At 43.3% G+C, this 19,687-nt stretch overlaps 1 protein-coding gene across 2 annotated transcripts in view; it reads right to left on the minus strand.

Annotated features, from left to right (window-relative positions):
• notch3 (notch receptor 3) overlaps positions 1-19,687 on the minus strand; it is a 360,298-nt gene that overhangs the window by 82,641 nt on the left and 257,970 nt on the right. For both annotated transcript variants that reach the window (XM_068021188.1, XM_068021187.1), the window contains 3 exons: positions 18,561-18,716; positions 16,202-16,387; positions 8,120-8,233 (listed from right to left, as the gene is read on the minus strand). In XM_068021188.1, the coding sequence (XP_067877289.1) occupies positions 8,120-8,233; positions 16,202-16,387; positions 18,561-18,716 (456 nt within the window). The remainder of the gene's footprint in view (positions 1-8,119; positions 8,234-16,201; positions 16,388-18,560; positions 18,717-19,687) is intronic.

Here is a 19,687-nt window from a genome sequence, read left to right on the forward strand (position 1 = left end):
ATCTGGTGTTCTCAGAACCCCCTGGGTACAAAAGGCCTTCTATGGTTCCTTCCTCTTCGCTTTTCCTAGCGAGAACAGGAGAAATGAAATTGCGGGTATCCCAATCTTAGATCAAACAAGTAACAACTTTGAAAAAGTAGTGAATCTGAGAACACTATGTTGTCGGTGCCAGTGAGTGCAATCCCCTTGTATCATGAGTTTAGTGGAGTGGGACACAGTGTTGAACTCTCCTAGATATACTGAAGTCTTTTCTTGGATTATTTTCAATGCTGCCAGTTTGCACTCTATTTAGTTGGTTTAGCCATGGCTCAATGGGTAGCACTCTCATCTCTAACTCAGAAGCTTATGAGTTCAAGTCCCACTCCAGAGACGCGAGCACCAATTCTAGCCTGACCCTCCAGTGCAGTACTGTGGCAGTGCGGCACTGTTGGAGTTTCCGCCTTTCGGAGGAGACGTAAAAGATCCTACCATACTGTTCAAAGAGACGGGGAGTTCTCCCTGGTGGCCTGGCCAATGTTCATCCCTCAATCAACATGACTAAAACACATTATCTGGTCATTATCTCATTGTTTGTTGTGGGACCTTGCTGTGCGCATATTTTCTGCCCCATTTCCTACATTCTAACAGTGTACTTCAAAAAGTACTTCATTGGCTATAAAGCGCTTTGGGACGTCCTGAGGTCACGAAAGGTGCTTTTTAAAATGTAAGGTTTTCTTTCCTTTCACTCAATACTTTAATCAAGTAAAGTGATTGTGACATGTAAATTCAGGATAGGTTGAGGACAGAAGCCAAAATCGAAATCTGAGTGCTGCAGAAGCAAATTTTGAAATGCTGTGCAACAAGTAAATTTGTGTGCATGGTATCTGCTGTACTATTTGATGAGATCCAGTGCATAAACTGAAATTAGTGGCTAACAGCAGCATAACTGTATATGACAAGACCTTAAAGCAACCATATAATTCAATTTTCAATAGAATACAGACAGTGCAGAATCCAGCATATGTTTTCAAAAACATGGGGATGGGAAATTGCAATGCATGTCAATAAAATTCCTTTTATATTTTCTTTTTAAACAAGGCATTAAAGGCCTTTTGCCAGCCTACACTGAGACTGCAGTGCAATACTGAGGGAATGCTGCATTGTTGGAGGTGCTGTCTTTCAGAGGGAACATTAAACTCTCAGTTCCAGTGGAAGATCTCACTGCAGTATCGGAAGAATGGTCGGAGGTTCTCCCGGCATTCATCGACATCCCTCCCTCAACCAACACCCAAAAAACTGCTCGCCGGCCTCGTCGCTACTTGTGGGATCTTGCTGTGTGTAGAGTGATTACTGCACTTGCTTATACAAACTGTTGCACCTCAGAGTAATTTGTTGCACATGAAATGGTGAGAGCTGTGATTTGGTGCATTTAAGTGCGAGGCTTTCTTGTTTTTCCATCTATCACAAAACTGAAGTGCACTGGCTTTCATCAACAGCACCTCACTAAATGATCTATCATTGTCTTGTAACTTTTTCTTTTGACTTTTCCATCGCTGCTTTGAAAACTACAAAGCATCAAGAGAGTTTACAATGTACTCTAAGAAAAGTCTTCTATGTTTGTATTACAAAAAAATAATAGCCAGGTGGAACACTGGTGAAGGCTCCAATACAATCTCGGTGTTCAGCTGGCTTAAGCCAAAGAAGTCTTGATTTTTATTTTCCTTGATTAACTTACAGCTTCACCTGAACCACCGGACAGTGCGCAGGTTTCCTGCAGTTGATCATGAATTCACCTTCAACAGAAAAGATTCTTCTCAAGGCCAAGATTAAGTTGATGACTGGAGGGTCATTAGTCCCAAGCCGGTCAAGAACGCCTCTTGACGGATCAGGTAAGCAATGCCCCTGATAGAATCAGTGGAAATGCACATGGACTGGGCATATCGCAAGGATATCGGGAACAGGGCAGGTGAAATAACTTGGGAAGGAGACACAATAGGTGGGAAAATAGAGGGAAATATTTGCTGATGTAATCTTTGTGGGGAGATCCATTTACATCATCATAGCCCAGGTGTTTCACTGAAGAGAATTTTGTAAGATTTAAAAAGTCCGTGGCTGCTGAGTGGAATTGTCTAAATTCAGATCAGAAATTTATATTCCACAGCTCTCTAGAATCTCAACAAAAAACGTATTCAGAAACTTGGGAGCCCTCTGTCAATGTATTCCTGTGTCAGCTTATTGAGAAAGGGAAAGCACAGTGACAATTCAGAATATGAAAAGAGAGTGGGAGCACCAGGAGAACTGACTGAATCTGTCAGTTGTATTCTGAGGTGCTGCTCCTTCAAGCAGGGCCTTCAATGGTTGCATGTGAAACACAGTAAGCATATGAGGGGCCCTGTGTCTGCCCCAAATGTAAATTGGGCCTAAAAGAATTGAGCCTCCCTCTCATTAAGGGCAGCTACTTCTCAGGCGAGGGGAACTGATGCCTTTGGAGAACAATTGGCACATTGTCCGCCTCCAGGAGATAACAGACACGGCCCCTCTTGTCAATCAACCACCAACGGAGAGCTTCTTCAAAGGACTGGCTGAGGTATACTGCACCCTGACCTCTGAATAACCTCCCCACCACAAGAAAAGCTGGTGAGGCCTATACTGCAGGCCTCTCCCCAGTTAAACACCTACTAAGCAAAACGCAGGGCAGGAATTTTGATGGTTACAAAAAATGTGCAGTTATGACTTAATGCCCAGTGTAACATATTTTCTGATCTTGCATTTGATCAATACTGCATTAAACTAACCATTTTGGGCACAGTATCAGTCAGTTAGGTCAGGCAATGTACCAATTTCCACACAAAACCCTCCACATTCTCCAACACCCTAAACCGTTAACTCCTTGAACCTTACACAGCAGCATTTCTCTACCACTGAAGATCACGTAACTCAAACATTTGGCATTTGCAGTGGGTTCTTGAAATTGTCAACAACAACTTGCAATTATATAGGGCCTTTAATGTAGTAAAACTTCCCAAGGCGGTTCACAGAAGTGTTGACACCGAGCCACGTATGGAGATATTACGACAGATGATCAAAAGCTTGGTCAAAGAAGTAGGTTTTTAAGGACTGTCTTAAAGGAGCAGAGAGAGAATTCCAGAGCTCAGGGCCCAGGCAGATAAAAGCACAGCCACCAATGGTGATGTAATGAAAATCAGGAATGCACGAGGCCAGAATTGGAGGAACATAGAGATCTCAGAGCATTGTAGGGCTGGAGGAGGTTACAGAGATATGGAATGAGGCTATGGAAGGATTTGAAAACAAGGATGTGAATTTTTAAATTGAATTGTTGCAGGACTGGGAGCCAATGCAAGTCAGCAAGCACAGGGTTGATGGATGAACAGATCTGGTATGAGTTAGGGTACGAGCAGCAGAGTTTTAGATGAGCTCAAGTTGATGAAAGGTGCAAGGTTCACAGGTTGCCAGTCAGAGCAGGAAGCATTTCTCCTCAGTGCAGTCTGCCTCGACAGATTCGAAGCACTGTCTGCAAACAAGTAACCACATTAGAGCTAACACTTCAAATTCAAAAAAAGGAGTGAGACAGGGCAGGATGTGGTCAGGTTTGGAAGGAACAGGAGACCTAAAAGGAAAAAGGGGAAGGAGTAAATAGGTACAGTAGGCCTTTATTGCATTTTTTTTTTAGTGGCACAAGAACCAAACTACAAGCATAAAGGAAATAATTGTTGACTTCATATACCAGACTGCAAAACACAGCCATTGTAAATGCAATACTCATTCGCTTATTTTACATATTGGACAGAGAAGAGAGGCAATATGCTGTCATTCTAAGAGGTAAATAGTCACAGTAGAGCCCATAATTAAAGCATGTTGATGTCAGTGGACAGGGGATTACATGCCTTTTGCTAAATTGGACCATATTGAAGCCATATTTCCTCATTGTCCAATGCATAGTGAGGTTGTATGCATATTTTTTATACAAATGAATGATTTCAGACAGATAGCACAGTAAGAATCTCTGCTCCTGTTCCTCCACTGCACTACTGAGCGAATGCTGTACTGTCAGAGGTGCTGTCTTGCGGATGAGACATTAAACTGAGGCCCCGTCTGCTCTCTCAGGTGGATGGAAAAGATGCCGTGGCATTATTTCAAAGAAGAGCAGGGAAGTTCTCCCCGGTGTCCTGGCAAATATTTATCCCTCAACCAACATCACAAAAACAGGTCATTATCACTTTGCTGCTTTTTGGAACTTGCTGTGCACAGATTGGCTGGCACATTTCCTACATCACAACAGTGACTATAAAAGTACATCAGCAGCTATCAAGTGCTTTGGGACATCCTGAAGTTGTGAAAGATACTATAGAGTAATGCAAGTCTTTCTATTCTTACTGAATAAGTCGGCACACGGATTGTTGCTGTGGGTCTGGACAGATTTGGCTGCACTGCTGATTTAAAGAAAGCAAAGATTTCTCCTGGACTAGCGTGAGGGGGAAATTGCAGCAAAGTGAATACGAGAGCTCCCAGTTGGTGAAAGTGATGTCTAACTGAGCCATACAGAACAGGTCAACCAGATCAATTCCAACTCTGCGCTGAATTCGCTCACCTCAACCAGGGTGGCACTATGCAACTGACCCCCAGCACCCCCGAAAGCCAGGGTTCGTGCTCCTGATTATTAGTTAGTGTGTCAGATAATAGCTGTTCAATAGCCACTGAGGTCTGCAATACGATGACCAGGTGTTCCTTCTCTCCTCCTCTACCATCAGGTTATGCTCCAGAGCACCAATCTGGCCATCAGAAAGATCTCTTGGTTGTGTTACATAGTGCAATTTTCATCGCTCTACCATTAGTGGCCGGGCCTGCAGCTGCCAAGGCCCCAAGCTCTGGAATTCCTTCCCTAAACCTCTCAGCCATTCTAACCTTCTACAAGATGCTCCTTAAAGCCTAGCTCTTTGACCACCTATAGTGCACATTGGCATATAATTTACAGATATTCTAAACTGACAATTCTGCATAGTAGCAAGGGAATGGTACATTACTGTAAATGCTGTGCTTCACAGGATCCATTAAACCAAAGGCCCTGTCTGCTTGTCCTGCTGGATGTGAAAGATCCCATGGCACAATTTGGAAAAGAGCAGGGAGTTCCTCTTGTGTCCTGGCCAACACTCCTCCCTCAACTAACACCAGATGGACTAGTCACTCATCTCGTTGCTATTTGTGGGAACTGTCTGTGTGCCAAATGACTACCATGTTGACCCAGAATACAATGGACACTGCACTTCAAAGTAATTCATTGTACGAGAAGCACCGAGATGTCCCTGACAGATTTAATGAGATGCCACATATAAATGCAAATATTCAACTACTTTCTTATAAAATGACACACTGGCATAAATTTCATGAAACTCATATTTTAAAGAAGCAATTTCTAGATCTTGATTTCTATACTTGCCATAGAGGGAGTGCAACAGAGATTCACCAGACTAATCCCCGGGATGGCGGAATTGTCTTACGAGGAGAGATTGAGGAAACTGGGCCTGTATTCTCTAGAGTTTTGAAGAATTAGACGTGAGCTCATTGAAACTTACAAAATTCTTACAGGGCGTGACGGGGTGGAAGGAGATAGGATGTTTCTTCTGGCTGGTGAGTCTAGAACCAGGGGACACTGTCTCAGAATAAGAGGCAGGCCGTTTAAAACTGAGATAAGGAGGAATTTCTTGACACAGAGGATGGTGAGTCTTTGGAATTCTCTGCCCCAAAAGCCCGTGGAAGCTCAATCATTGAGCATGTTCAAGACAGAAATCGATAGATACCTAAATACTAATGACATCAAGGTATATGGGGATAATGCAGGAAAGTGGCATTGAGGCAGATGATCAGCCATGATATAACTGAATGGTGGAGCAGGCTCGATGAGCTGAATGGCCTACTCCTTCATTCCTAGATCTTGAATGATGCTAATTTAGTTAGTAAATATTTACAGGGACAGCCTGCAAACATATGAGGGGTATGAATGAGAACCATTATGCACAGTGCGATGTAATGCAGTGCGTGACCATCATTTAAGTGCGAAACTCTCAACACTTTTTGGATAGTCAAGATTTAACTACTCAATTGTAATCAGTGTCAAATGCCCACTCCTCTAGATATCATTAATACAGTAATGTCGAGATTGGAAAACCACAGGGAAGAGATGGGGACACTTTTTTAAATAGCGAGTTGTTGTGATCTGGAATGTGCTGCCTGAAAGGGCAGTGAAAGCAGATTCAATAGTAACTTTCAAAGGGGAATTTGATGTAGGAAATTCTGAAAAGAAAAACAAATTACAAGGCCATGGGGAAAGAGCAGGGGAATGGAACTAATTGGATAGCTCTTTCATGGAGCCAGCACAGACATGATGGGCCAAATGGCCTCCTCCTGTGCTGTAAGATTCTATCATCCTATATTTTCTATCAAAAGTAGGGCAGTATAAAGTGACATTTGCAATATTGTTGTCACTGCTTCCAACACTCCATATCTGGCTTGCAGTCTCGCAGACTCTCCTTGGGGAAATGAATGGTCACTGGTACTATTCCAAGATACTTCAAAAAAAATAAATCTTCCCAACCTCTGAAAATGCCAACATTTCATTGCAACACAGCAATCTAATGTTATTCGACCGTGACCAACTGCATTCCACAGATGATATTTCCATGGATCCAGCAGGACTGCAACTATGGTAACCATACCTTGGACAAGAGACAAAATAAGTCACAATGCACATTGCACGCTGGTGTCACTGTGACACTACTCTGTATTTAAATAAAAGGTGAAGCAGTCCTTGGCTGTAGATCCTGAGGAATGTTTCACCTGGTTATATCAATGTTCTTCTGAACTCCGATCAGGACCAGTGTGTAGGGAGAGTGGTCTGCTTTCTTTTTCAATTAAAAACCGGAAATCCTTCTCAGTTTCTTTTTTCCATTTCTCCTTGAGGCACTGAGTAATCCGGGGGTGAGGCTGAATGAGTGCCAGTCATGCTTTCAACAACAACTTTCATTTATATAGCACTTTTAACAGTGAAACAGCCCAAGATGCTTCACAGTAGTGATCAAACAAAACGTGACACCAAGTCACATAAGACGACATAAGGACAGTTGACCAAGATCTTGGACAAAGAGGTAGGTTAAGGAGTGTTCTAAAGGAGCAGAGAGAGATAGAAAGGTGGAGAGGTTTAGGGAAGGAATTCTAAAACCTCACTCGTGTATAAATTCTTCATGAATGCGAGCAGGGATGCAGGACTTTGCTGCGTGGAGAGACTGGAGAAGTTGGGATTGTTCTTGGAACAGAGAAATGTTAAGAGGAGACTTGATAAAGGTGTTCAAAGTAATGAATGATTTTGATAGAGTAAATATGGGGAGACTGTTTCCAGTGACAGAAGGGTCAGTTACCAGAGGACACAGATTTAAGGTAATTGACAAAAGAACTAGAGGCGACATGAAGAATTTTTTTTTTAATTTAGTGAGTTATGATCTGAAATGTGCTGCCTGAAAGGGCAGTGGAAGCAGATTTAATAGCAATTTTCAAAAGGGAATTGGATAAATACTTGAAGGGGAAAAATTTGCAGGGCTCTGCAGAAAGGGCAAGGGACTAGGAGTAATTGAATAGTTATTTCAAAGAGCTGGCAGAGGCATGATGGGCTGACTGGCCTCCTTCTGCATCATTCAATGATTCAATGAGTGAAGCTGAACAACCTAATGAACCACAGCGGGAGGAAGATTACAGCTGAACCTGATCTTACTAATCTAATGTCCACACCCATGTTTTCCCACAAGAGTTACTTGATAGCAATCAGTAGCTGGTGCTGGCTGATCTTCCCCTACTCCTCTGCTGAAAGGTACTGAGGCCAACAAGCACCTAGCTGCTCCTCCAGGCCAGCTGAGTTAGTTGAATGGAACATGAGAGCAATCATATCTCAGTTCCTCAACTCCTCACTGGGCGACTGAGCTACTGAAAGAGTTGTCAAACAAACCCATACAAGATTGAAGTATGCATTGCGGTGTCCAAATGCCTGCGTTTTTCTGCAAGACCATCTCACCAGGGTATCATGACAACAGTGAATGTTCAGGGAGATCTGTGCCCATGTAAGATTGCTTCTTACCTGAGGGGCACTTGCAGACGAAGCCATTGACGATATCCGTACACACACCGTTGTTTACACAGGGATTGCTCTCGCACTCGTTAATATCGGTCTCACAGTAAATCCCTTTGAATCCTGGAGGTTATAACACAGCAAGGCATTGGTTTGATGAATTATATACATGCAAGTAAACAAACGTATAACAATACACAGGTACATGTCCATATACATAATCAGTAACAGAGCAGGTTACTTTAATTGAAACAGGAGAATGAGTTGAAACAGTTCCAGACTGGATTCAAAAATGCACAACCAGTGAAGGGATTGGTATTAGCTGCCCTTTATACTTGAAGTAGACCGACGTTTTGTTTCATTATTGTCCAATTACCACCCCCTCTGGCCTTGCACCATCATTCCTTGTCAATTAATCACTCCTGTCCTCCACCCTATCACCGAGCTTCCTCTTTGTTCTTTCGTCACCGTTTCCCCATCCCCCGACATCCCTCCCCACCTTTTCCTGGCTCTTTAATTGTTTGAAAACTGTGAGACCTCTAACTTTTTCAAGCTATGACAAAAGGTTAAATCTCCACAGACGCTGCCTGAGTATTTGCAGTATTCGGTTTCTCTTTCAAATTTCCAGTATCCGCAGTATTTTGCTTTTTTTTGGTATTAGCTGTGCTGTGTGTAGTGATTACGGAGGGTAAAACTAAGCACTTAAAAAGGATAAAGCGGCAGATTTGTGGGATAGTATAGAACCGGTGATAGCGAGTCAGCAGAACATTTTACTTCTCTCCTGACCTATATTTCCATTGATTTCAAATCTGGTGAAATGTAAAACAGGCTCTGACTTGCCATCACCCGTTTTATACTATTCCACAAAGTCAAGATCTACCCCAATGATTCTTCTTATTGATTAATTGAAACCAATAGTGCAAGACATCAGTAGGGTTAAAGGAGTCAGGAATGTGAGTTTTATGAAAAAGCAGTAGATTGGCAGCATCAAGCTTGGTTTCTGAGACTGGCTATAGTAGAGTGGGAAGATGAGGGAGGTAAGGAATTTCACAGCTTTGAGATCCCAGAAAAGAATGAGTTAGATAATAAGATACACTGGTGGATACACGAGGAATGGAGCGAGTCTCTGTTGGGAAAGGGCCATGTAGAAAGCCAAAGTTGAAACAGTTCTGTGTACAGAAGATCTGAATGACATGTTTACAGTGAGCAGACAATTGGTTCATGGGGAGACCAGGCCAAGTGCAGTCTTAAATAAAATAAGGGTTAGAGGCAGGGAGTTATACGGACATGATTCAGTCTCTATTTTAATGTCATCCATCTTGTCCTGTTTTTACAATGGCAGTATAAATTCCTGTAAACTGGTCACCCTGTAATTGCACCCTCCCACCAACAGTGGTGCTGCAATGCCTCTACTGGGAGATGGGTGTAATGACATGGTGACAAGTTTACATAGGCAGCTTCTATTATAAATGTGGACATAGGATTTTATGATAAGGGTGAGACAGATGCAAGTTTGTAATATACCATAGCTATATAGGTACAGATAGACATATATACACACATTCATATACAAGCTACTATTTATAAGCACATAACTGGTATTTGTCAGGATATATCATTGCCTATCAGCAGTACACATTTAAGAAAGTTCACAAAGTATGTTGCAGAACAAAAAGACTTGTTTATATTGAAGATGGTTTATGAATAGAGCAGGAGAGTTCAAAGACTTCAGAGTCCAACAGTTACACTAACTGGATTAACACATGACCATTTAAGAGATTAGTATTAGCTGTTGGGTGCACAGTGATTAGAGAGTAAAACCAGGCACTTAGAAGACAGTGATCCTTATTATTCACGCACAAAGTGGGGTGGAGAAGCTGAGGTTGCTCCAACACTTAGCAATTTTGTGGCACGTTCACAGGAAAACAGAACAATTCTAATCATTGGAGTAATCTCGTCCTGGCAATTCTAATTGACTGGAACACTGAAGTGAGGTCACAGCATGTGGGCGGCTCCCAAAAGCCTAGCACCACCCAAAAAATGTCAACATATCACTGAAGTAGAGGAGGCAAACAGTCCTCTTCTGTTGGACCACAAACACAATACTGCCTTCATTTCAGTTATCACCTTGCAAATACCAATCCTGGGTGTGGGGTAGATTCAGGACAATTCTGATTTTATCCAATGCCCACTAGGACCACTTTCTACCTAGCCTGTGAAGACTTGCTCCAGTCACTAATGCATAACAGCGTCAGAAATTCAGAAAGAACATATTTGCATATACCCATAAGAACCAGAACAATTCTAACACCTCCTACCACTGCCAGCCTCCCCACTCCTCTCCCAAACAAACACAAGTCAGTTGATGATAGCTTTGCTTTGTGAATAGTTTGAGGGCTTGCTATTTTTATCTCGAAACCCAAATTGGGGCGGCGGGGGGGGTTTGGGGGAAGGTCACAGTTCAGAGATTAGGACATCACCAAGGTTGAAAAGTATGGAGAGGCAATGGCATAAATCAAACAATGGTGATTGGGTGACACCAATCTTGAGTTTAAAAAGCTTGCAGATTGTAGGAAGGGAAGGTCAAGGAAGGCAAAGGACCGTACACTTTTTTATTGGGTGTGGAATTGAATGAGTTAGAGTGCAATGAGTCTTAATTTGAGATGTTTAAGATGATTAAAGGAGTTAATGGGTAGATTGAGAGGAATTATTTCCTCTGGTGGGAGGAGCCCTGAACAAGGAGACATAACATTAAAATTAGGGTGTTCATGACAGGAAGCACTTTTCTACATAAAGGTTGTTGGAAATCTGGCACTCTCTTCCACTAGAAGCTGTTGAGGCTGGGGGTCAATTGAAAATTTCAAAATTAACGCTTGATAGATTTTTTAGGCAAGGGTTTTCAGAGTTACAGAACCAAGGCAGGTAGATGGAGTTAAGACAGAGGTGCTTCATGTCATCAACATCCTAAACTACCTAACTCTCATTTTAATGTTATGCCTCCCTGTTCAGGGTGCCCCCACCAGAGGAAATAATTCCTTTCTATCTAATTAAATGGTGGAACAGGCTTGAGGGGCTGAATGGCCTCCTCCTGTTCCTATATTTCAATGTTCCTCATTTCATGGTGAATACAGTTTCAGAAGCCAAGAAAGTGAGATACTGCTGGAACCAAAATGTAAAAGGAGATGGTTTAAGCAGTCTTGGTGATGGATGGAGTTAGAAGCTTGAAGTGGGTTTCTTTTGGAAATTTTAAATAATGCAGGCACCTTGGACCACTTCAGAATAAAGAATAAAACATCATGGTTGCTCCCTAGATATTGGGTGCAGGATTGCATTCCTGTGGTCAGAAGCTCCCAAATCCTTTTGGGGTAGAACTCCTTCCTTTGCTATTAAGGAGATAGCATGGAGCACCAATTCTCACGTGGGCCACATTATGACACCCAGCACCAGAGGAAAGCATGACAGGCAATAAAGGATGTGTGCCCTTTCCAGATGCTGCCTCCTTTCAGAATAATGGTCATCACGCAGTCCCCCACCTGCCAAGAATGAGACATATTAATTTTGTCACATGAACATTGATTTTAAACTGTTGCTGGAGTGAAGAAATGACTTGTTTGAAGATCACCAGACACTGTCTGGAAGGACATTTGCATACTAAGAGGCGCTGCTTGTGGAGACAAAGGGCTATTCCCTGCTCCAATTAACCCAAATGGATTTTGATCACCAGACATTGAAGGCGTAAGGAAGCGCATTCCAAGCCCTGCTAAGATGATACAATCCACAGAGCCAGGACTGGTTAAAACCAGCTGGTCACATGACTAACTGACTGGTCCAGGTTTTTTGAACTAGCCACAGGACAGTTTGAATTCAAAAGGCAGTGTGCAACTGAAGCTGAAACAAACAAGTCTAACGCCTGGCTGTTTCTCTCTCTCGCTTTCTCCCAAGCCACCGGACCCACGGAAGACACGTAAACCTCATGAGAGAAAAGGCTCCTACATCGGAACAAGTTGAAGTGTGAATTGGGCCCCAACAAATTGCAAGACTTACCAGCAACCAAAGACTCCACACTGAACTTAAAGGACTGTAACTACCAGATATTGCCTCAAACTTTTCCCCTTTATTCCTTCTACTTTTTCTGTCTCTATCTGCGTGTGTGTTTATCGCCTATGCATACATGTGTGGTCGCGTCGCATATTCGTAGTCGATCAACAGATTAGAATTTAAGATTAATAAACTTCTACCTTTCTTGTTTAAATCTAAGAAAACCTGTTTGATTTCTTTGCCTTACAACTGGAGACGTGAACAAGGTTTCACCATAAGGGAGCTAAAAACACGGTGTTTCTAAAATTAAACCCTGTTACGGTTAAACCAGGCAAAGGCTGAGAGGGAACCCCTAGACTACTCCTACCTGGTCGTACCATGGTGCTTCCCATGGCAAACGGAACTATAAGCAGTGTTGAGGAGAGGGGCGGTAAGCAGTGTGGGGCAGTGGGGCTGCAGGCAGGGTTGGGGAGCGGGGCTGCAGGCAGGGTTGGGGAGTAGATTATTAAGTAGGAACAAAGAGCAGTCTACAGAAATGAACATTAACAAGCTAACTCCCCCTCCCCCACCCTCCCAGCTAAACTACACGGGTCTGCAGCCATATAGCAGCCCGGAAGGTACCACACAGACCTTGTTCCATGATAAATACAGTGCTATGCAGCTATGCAAAAAATTTAAAGGGATCACCGGCCATGCAAACAATTAAATTTTAACGGGAACACTGAAGCCGACTCGTGCTAAATACTGATTGAAACTTTCTTGTCCATCACGGGCATGAGGGAGGGAGGGAGGAGGGGAGAGACTGGTAGATGAGCCCATGATTAAACCCATGTTATTAAACAAACAGCACTGGAGCAATACTGCTGGCAAGATACGTTTGAATAAAGTTGTGCTGTAGCCTGTTGAAGAAACCTCACTTTCTGGACAGTTCATAAAATCTTTTCAAAAAGTCCTGAGGAACACCCGCTTCAGTATTAGGAACTCAACTTAGACGAACAGAAAGGAAACTGCATCAATGTAGGAACCTCTGACTGACCGCCCGCACACACACACGTGTGTGTGTGCGCGCATTCCTGTGCGTCTGTGCGTGTGTGTATGTGTGCGTATGTGTGGGTGTCTGTACGTGTGAGTCTCTCTCTGTTTCTTCCAGTCTGTCTCTCTCTCTTTTGCTACGACTGTAATTCAAATACTAAGCCCGGCTCTCAAAACTGAGTACATGGTGTGAGGGGCCCACCCTTGGGGTGGGGGGGGGGGAAATGTCCTCTTTCATGCCTGGAGAAGCATTCACCAGCTTTGGCCAGCTTTGTTGGCAGACAGGCCAGCACGACTGGCAGTGAATGCCATAGAGTAGTGAGGTTCAAAGAGAAAACTATGCAAAGAAGGAAGAGGGTCCTTTCTCTTTTTTTTTTCCATAGGAGTGCAATTGGACTGTAAGTGTCTTTGTTGCTCCCCATATCCCTGTCTGGCGTGACAGTAATGTAGTATGTGAGTGGCAGGCTGTGTTGAAAGCACTGGCACCATACAGTACACTTGTTTCTGCACAATGGACTATTTACACAGTAACCTAAAACGGATTCCAAAAGATGGGATTAATTGGAGGTTCATTAAAATAGAATACATCGCATAATTAACCTTCCCCCCGAGCCCTGCTCGCGGGATATAGACCTTTTCATCTTTTTTGCCAATGACCGAACAGCCATATTTAGCGTGAAATGGGAGGGTGGGAGGGGGCTTTAGTTACCAAGAGCCTTTCTTAATTCTGGCTGCAATTGAAGAAATGTTTCTGCTGTAGGCTACAGTGTACGAACTTTACCCGACCAGAACAGGACCAACAAATCCCACAGAGAGTTTCCAAATATTCAATTCCCGTCATTTATTGCCTGAAGTTGCAGAGGATGTTCTGCACTTGCCTCATTAACATCCCCTCAACTCCCCCATTAAAACAATCTGGTCTTAATCAATCTGGTTTCAGCACATCTAACTGGGTGGATGAATAGACGGAGACCAGCTCGACCAGTAATTAGCCAATTCATAATAACGCAGCTGAGCATCAGGGAGGAATTCATAAATTTCATGATTATTTAAACTGAATTTTTTCCTCCCAATAAATATTAAAATGCTCTATTCCACCCAGTGTTACTTGGCCTCTGCATTTTCAGAAACCATACCAGGCATTCTACTGATATTGCTGCTGTTTCTCCATACTCTCATCAATAAACTCACAACGTTGCTCATAACGACTGCGCCCTTTGCCCTTGAGATCAACTAACCTGATATAAAACACACCAGCACAAACAGATGCAAACAAATCACACCCCTCGGGCATTTATTCTAAAACAGCTTGTTAGGGATACATTGTGAAGTAGGACTGGGGAGGTTCCTTGGCTTATTTACAACTGCATGCACTTCTTGTGTCAACTTCCACCATTATAAATTCCAGTGTCCTCCTTTGTAGTGAAGATTGCCCATGTAAACTGGTCACAGTGTAATTACAGACTTGTGCCAGTGGTGGCGCTGTAGCACCTCAATTTTCCACCACCCAGTCCTCCAGCATATCATGCAGAGAAACCAACCCTACTTCTCGGCATCCCAAACTGTAAGTTTGGTGATTTAACTATACTGGAAAGCAATGTGACTGTACATTCAGATATCTGTGGAGGGCAGCAGGAAGACTTGGTTGCAATGCCCTTCCGAGGCTGAACAGCCCGCTGACACTCACTGCCTTCAGCTTTCACAAATAAAAAGTCAAATCAAGCAGAGGAAAATTCACAGAGATCACCAAGGACCATTTGCAGAATGCTGACAGCTCTCTATTTTCTGCCCTCAGTTCCATGCCGTTTTCCCGTGTCTCTGCATTTATCTGACGCCCAAGCTGCACAACATTCTATTGGTGTTGCATCAGAACAGCTGCATCTGTAAAAGGATCAGGGGATGCACTTTTGCAGAAGGATCATTGTTTGTACAGTGCAAGGTGTACCTGCTGATGCACACTTCCCTCCCCTAACCATTTACTGCTAGAAATACAAAGGCCCTACTCCAGACCATATCATTAAAAGGCGAGCAATTTTTTTTTATTAAAAACTTTCCCCAGGGAAAAATTTAAACTCCACCAAACTCTCGAGGGTTGAAATTAATGATGGAGGGAATATTCAGGCTCCCAATATGTGGTGTGCCAGCAAACAAAAAGGATTTCCTCAGTGAAAGGGTGCAGACCCAGCCCTCCTGTACTCTGCACTGTATTAAAATTCGGAGCACACACCCAGTGTCTCGTTCTCACCTCCCCTTCGGCTCCCAGCAGCTTCTCGGTCTGAAACTGATCTCGAGGTGTTTTTTTCCATGCTACATTTTTACAGCAGTACTGCAGAACTAGCTGTGCGCACCAACACAACAGCTTCAAACTGTTACCGTTTGTGTGATTTTCCTTTTTTTTTGTCTAGCTGTCTATGTGGCCCTTTCTCAAATGTAAATCTCCATTGAAGCTCACAGTCTGAAGATAATGATTTCTTCTGAGTGTCGGGCAGCAAGAAGAGAAAAAAAATTCTCCATTGTCTTTTATTTTCCTCCCTCACCCACCCCCATCTTTGCTCATTTTCTCCTCTCCTGAGAGCAGAGACGAGCTGAGGCCATTCAGTCCATTGCGCCCATAACAGCTCCCTGAAGGAGTGAAACTAAACGCCAGCAGATTCTGGGACTGTGGAGGATTCCCTGGCACAGCTCAATCGACTCTCACGTCCACCACCTGCAAGCTTTCTAACAGGGCCAAACTGAATCGGAAGCACCAGCCTCACTGACCATGCCCCCTCTAGACGGGGAACGCCAATGCACAGTTGTGGCATGACGTCCGCCCTGGCTGAGATTGACTAACTCAGCACAGACTAGCAGTCAGGTTTGCTCGCCTTTGAAGGGGCGGAGTCAATTTTGCTTATCGGTCTTTTTCACTCTGTTTCGATTAAGCTGAGTGAAGATACTTAATAAGGACTTTTTAAAGGAACATCTTTACTGCTTAATTAGTAGCAACGAAGGAGAATAACTTTTCTTGAATGGACTCCTTACCCGGCATACAGATGCACGTGAATTCTCCAATTCGGTCCAGGCAGGTAGCGTCATTCTGGCAGGGCATGGATAAGCACTCATTGATGTCAGTCTCACAGCGGGGCCCTGTGTATCCATTTCCACACTGGCACTGAAATGAGCCATCGGCGTTCACACATTTTCCAAAGTGCTCACATGGATTGGCACCTTCAAAACGACAAACAAACAAATGGGTGAAGTACATGGTCCTCGTGACATTTCTGCACGGTGCAGTGCTGAAGCAGTGAGGCTTCCAGGCAAGTATGGCATAAATTTGGGTATAAGTCGATCCAACTACAAGGCAGCACCTCCAAATTAGGGGAGGAGACTGAAGATGTGGTCAAAGAGGTAGGCTTCGAAGTTAGGGAGAGGTAACAAGAAAAAGATGTTTGCGAAAAGAGAAAGAAAGACTTACCAACATACAAACATATGAATTAGGAGCAGAAGTAGGCTATTCAGCCCCTCGAGCCTGCTCCACCATTCAACAAGATCATGGCTGATGTGTTTGTGTTTCGAATTCCATACTCTCATCTACCCCCGATAACCCTGGATTCCCTTGCCTAACAAGAATCTATCTACCTCCGCCTTAAAAATATTCAATGTCCCTGCATCCACCACCTTTTAAGGCAGAGAGTTCCAAACGTGCATTTACATAGTATCTTTCATGACCACTGGACATCTCAAAGTACTTTACAGCCAATGAAGTACTTTTGAAGAGTACGCACTGTTGCAATGTAGGAAATGCGGAAGCCAATTTGCACACAGCAAGCTCCCACAAACATCAATGTCATAGTGACCTGATAATCTGCTTTTGTGATATTGATTGAGGGATAAATATTGAGCAGGACATTGAGGATAAATCCCCAACGCTTCTTCAAAATAGTGCCAAGGGATCTTTTACATTCACCTGAGAGGGCAGACGGTGCCTTGGTTTAACATCTCAGCCGAAAGAAGTATTAAAATTCCAAGCACACGCCCAGTGTCTTGTTCTCACCTCCCCTTTGGCTCCCAGCAGCTTCAAAGATCTGAAACTGATCGAGGTTTTTTCTTCCATACTACATTTGTAAAGCAATACTGCTTCACTAGCTGTGCACACCAACACAACAGCTTCAAACTGTTTCCTTTTATTTTTTGTCTAGCTGTCTATGTGGCCCTTTCTCAAATGTAAATCGCCATTGAAGCTCACAGTCTGAAGATAATGATTCCTCCAAGTGTCGGGCAGCAAGGAGTGAAAAAAAATTCTCCATTGCCTTCCATTTTCCTCCCTCCACCCACCCCCATCTTTGTTCATTTTCTCCTCTCCCGAGAGCAGAGACAGTACCATTCAACAATGCAGCACAGGAATGTCAGCCTTGATTTTTGTGCTCATGTCCTGGAGTGCGACTTGTGTGAACTTGAAGGGTTCCATAGGGCTTAGAAATGTTCAAGATCAGAAAACACCATGACTAGGCCATTCAGCCCCTCAAGCTTGTTCCGCATTTACCCACCTTGGTTCATTATCCATTAACATACTTGTCTAACAAAAATCTATCAGTATTGAAACTTTCAATTGATTCAGCCTAGACAGCTTTCTGAGGGAAGACAGTTCCAGATTTCCTCCGCCCTTAGTGTGAAGTGCTTCCTGACATTACCTAGCTCTAATGTTAAGGTTATGCCCCCTTGCTTTGAACTCCCAAACCAGAGGAAACAGAGTAGATAGAGAGAAACTATCAACTTTAATCAGGTTAAGCACCTCAATCACATCACCTCTTAACCTTCTATACTCAAGGGAAACAAGTCTATTTCCATGCAGACATCCCTCTTAACCCTCTTAGCACCAGTGTAGACCATCTTTCCAGCTTCCAGAGTGCAAGAAAGTGCCAGCTGATAAGCTTGTAGGGTAGAGGAGGTGTAAGTACAACAGACATAGGGCAAATAAGCATTGTGTGAGTGCTACAACAGAACACCAAAGAATGTTGCAGAAGTCAACTGAGGGAAGCCATGGAAAGATTTGAAGACAAGGACAAGGATTTTGGTAGTTGACCTGCCAGGGAACAGGGAGTAAATGGAGGTCAATGAGGATTATGCTGATGGGGGGGGAAATGGATGTTATGTGGGGCGTGGAGATCTGGATGTATTGGAGTTTGTGTAGGTGAATGTCAGAGAGAAGATCAGCTATTTTAAAATCACCAATAGAAATTCTCCTGAAGTTAATATTTTCTGAAATGAAATGCGAGGGTACTTTAAAAACATACCACTGCTGGATTTTCCTTCAATTTCAACCTGTTGTAATTAATGGGGTAAATCTTTAAGTGACCTTCATCAGTGAATCCATTCCCTAAGGGAATAAGCTCACACATACCTATTGAGCACTCATCAACATCCTGATTACAGGCTGGTCCTGTGAATCCCGAGGGGCACGTGCAGATGGCTTGCCCAGTTACTGGGTTCGTGTCGCAGATAGCCCCCTCATGACATGGGTTGCTGACACAAGCATCGTCAAGGTGGCAGAGCAGACCTGTAAGTCAATAACAGAGGTGTGAGCAGTTACCAGTTGCTACACAGGAGACAATCAGAGCAGTCAAGGATGATACATCAGAAGCAATGTCAAAACACCAAAAGAGTTACTCTGCCTGATTGTCTGGAGTAATATTCAAAACTTTCAACAACAACTTGAGTCACTGATCTATGTTTTTCCATCTCTCTTGTATGTATAGACTCAAGTTGGGGTATAGTTTTCACAGGCACTGAGTGCCCCCCAAGTATCTTACAAAAGAGGCTCATGTGAGCTTGTCAAGGAGTAACAGGCTATTTAACCACTAGGGGCACCACTAAAAAGCCAATTCTCACCCACCAGCCATACATACATGAGAATTCCATTCCTGATAATGAATAGGGACCTGCGATGACTTTTCAATCTTGCCTTGCTCAAGCTGAAACCATTTTCACTATCTCTACCAGCTACCCAGTCGAGAGCAACTAACTCAGCATAGACCAGTGACCTAACTACTGGTTCTCCTAGCTTATATGATGCAGAATGCACACGGGGTTAATCCAGTGGATATTATCAATGGATTAAGTTAAACATAAAATGAATTTGATTGATCTTCCACAATGTAGAATATTTGAATTGCAGGTTCTGATAGGCTCACCACTCACTCAAAGTAATTTTGAAATGATTATCAATTACACAATATGCCTCCATTCATACGTTGCACAGATATGTTCATTTTTCTCTTGTAGACCAATGGCTAAGATCACACGCAAGTTCCTAAATCATAACTCTTTCCTTTACAGGCACAGATTTAGTTTGTCATTGCAGCAACTTGTGCCTTCCCAGGTATCAATCGCTTCCAGAAAATTATTAACTTCAAAGACACTTTGCAGTGTGTGCTATATACAATATGCATCGCAGCGACTTGCCAAGGCTTCGTTGACAGCACCTCCCAAACCTGTGGCTTTTAGCATCTGGAAGGACAAGGGCAGCAG

This window comes from Heterodontus francisci, chromosome 43 (genome assembly GCF_036365525.1).
Source record: "Heterodontus francisci isolate sHetFra1 chromosome 43, sHetFra1.hap1, whole genome shotgun sequence".
Classification (NCBI taxonomy): domain Eukaryota; kingdom Metazoa; phylum Chordata; class Chondrichthyes; order Heterodontiformes; family Heterodontidae; genus Heterodontus; species Heterodontus francisci.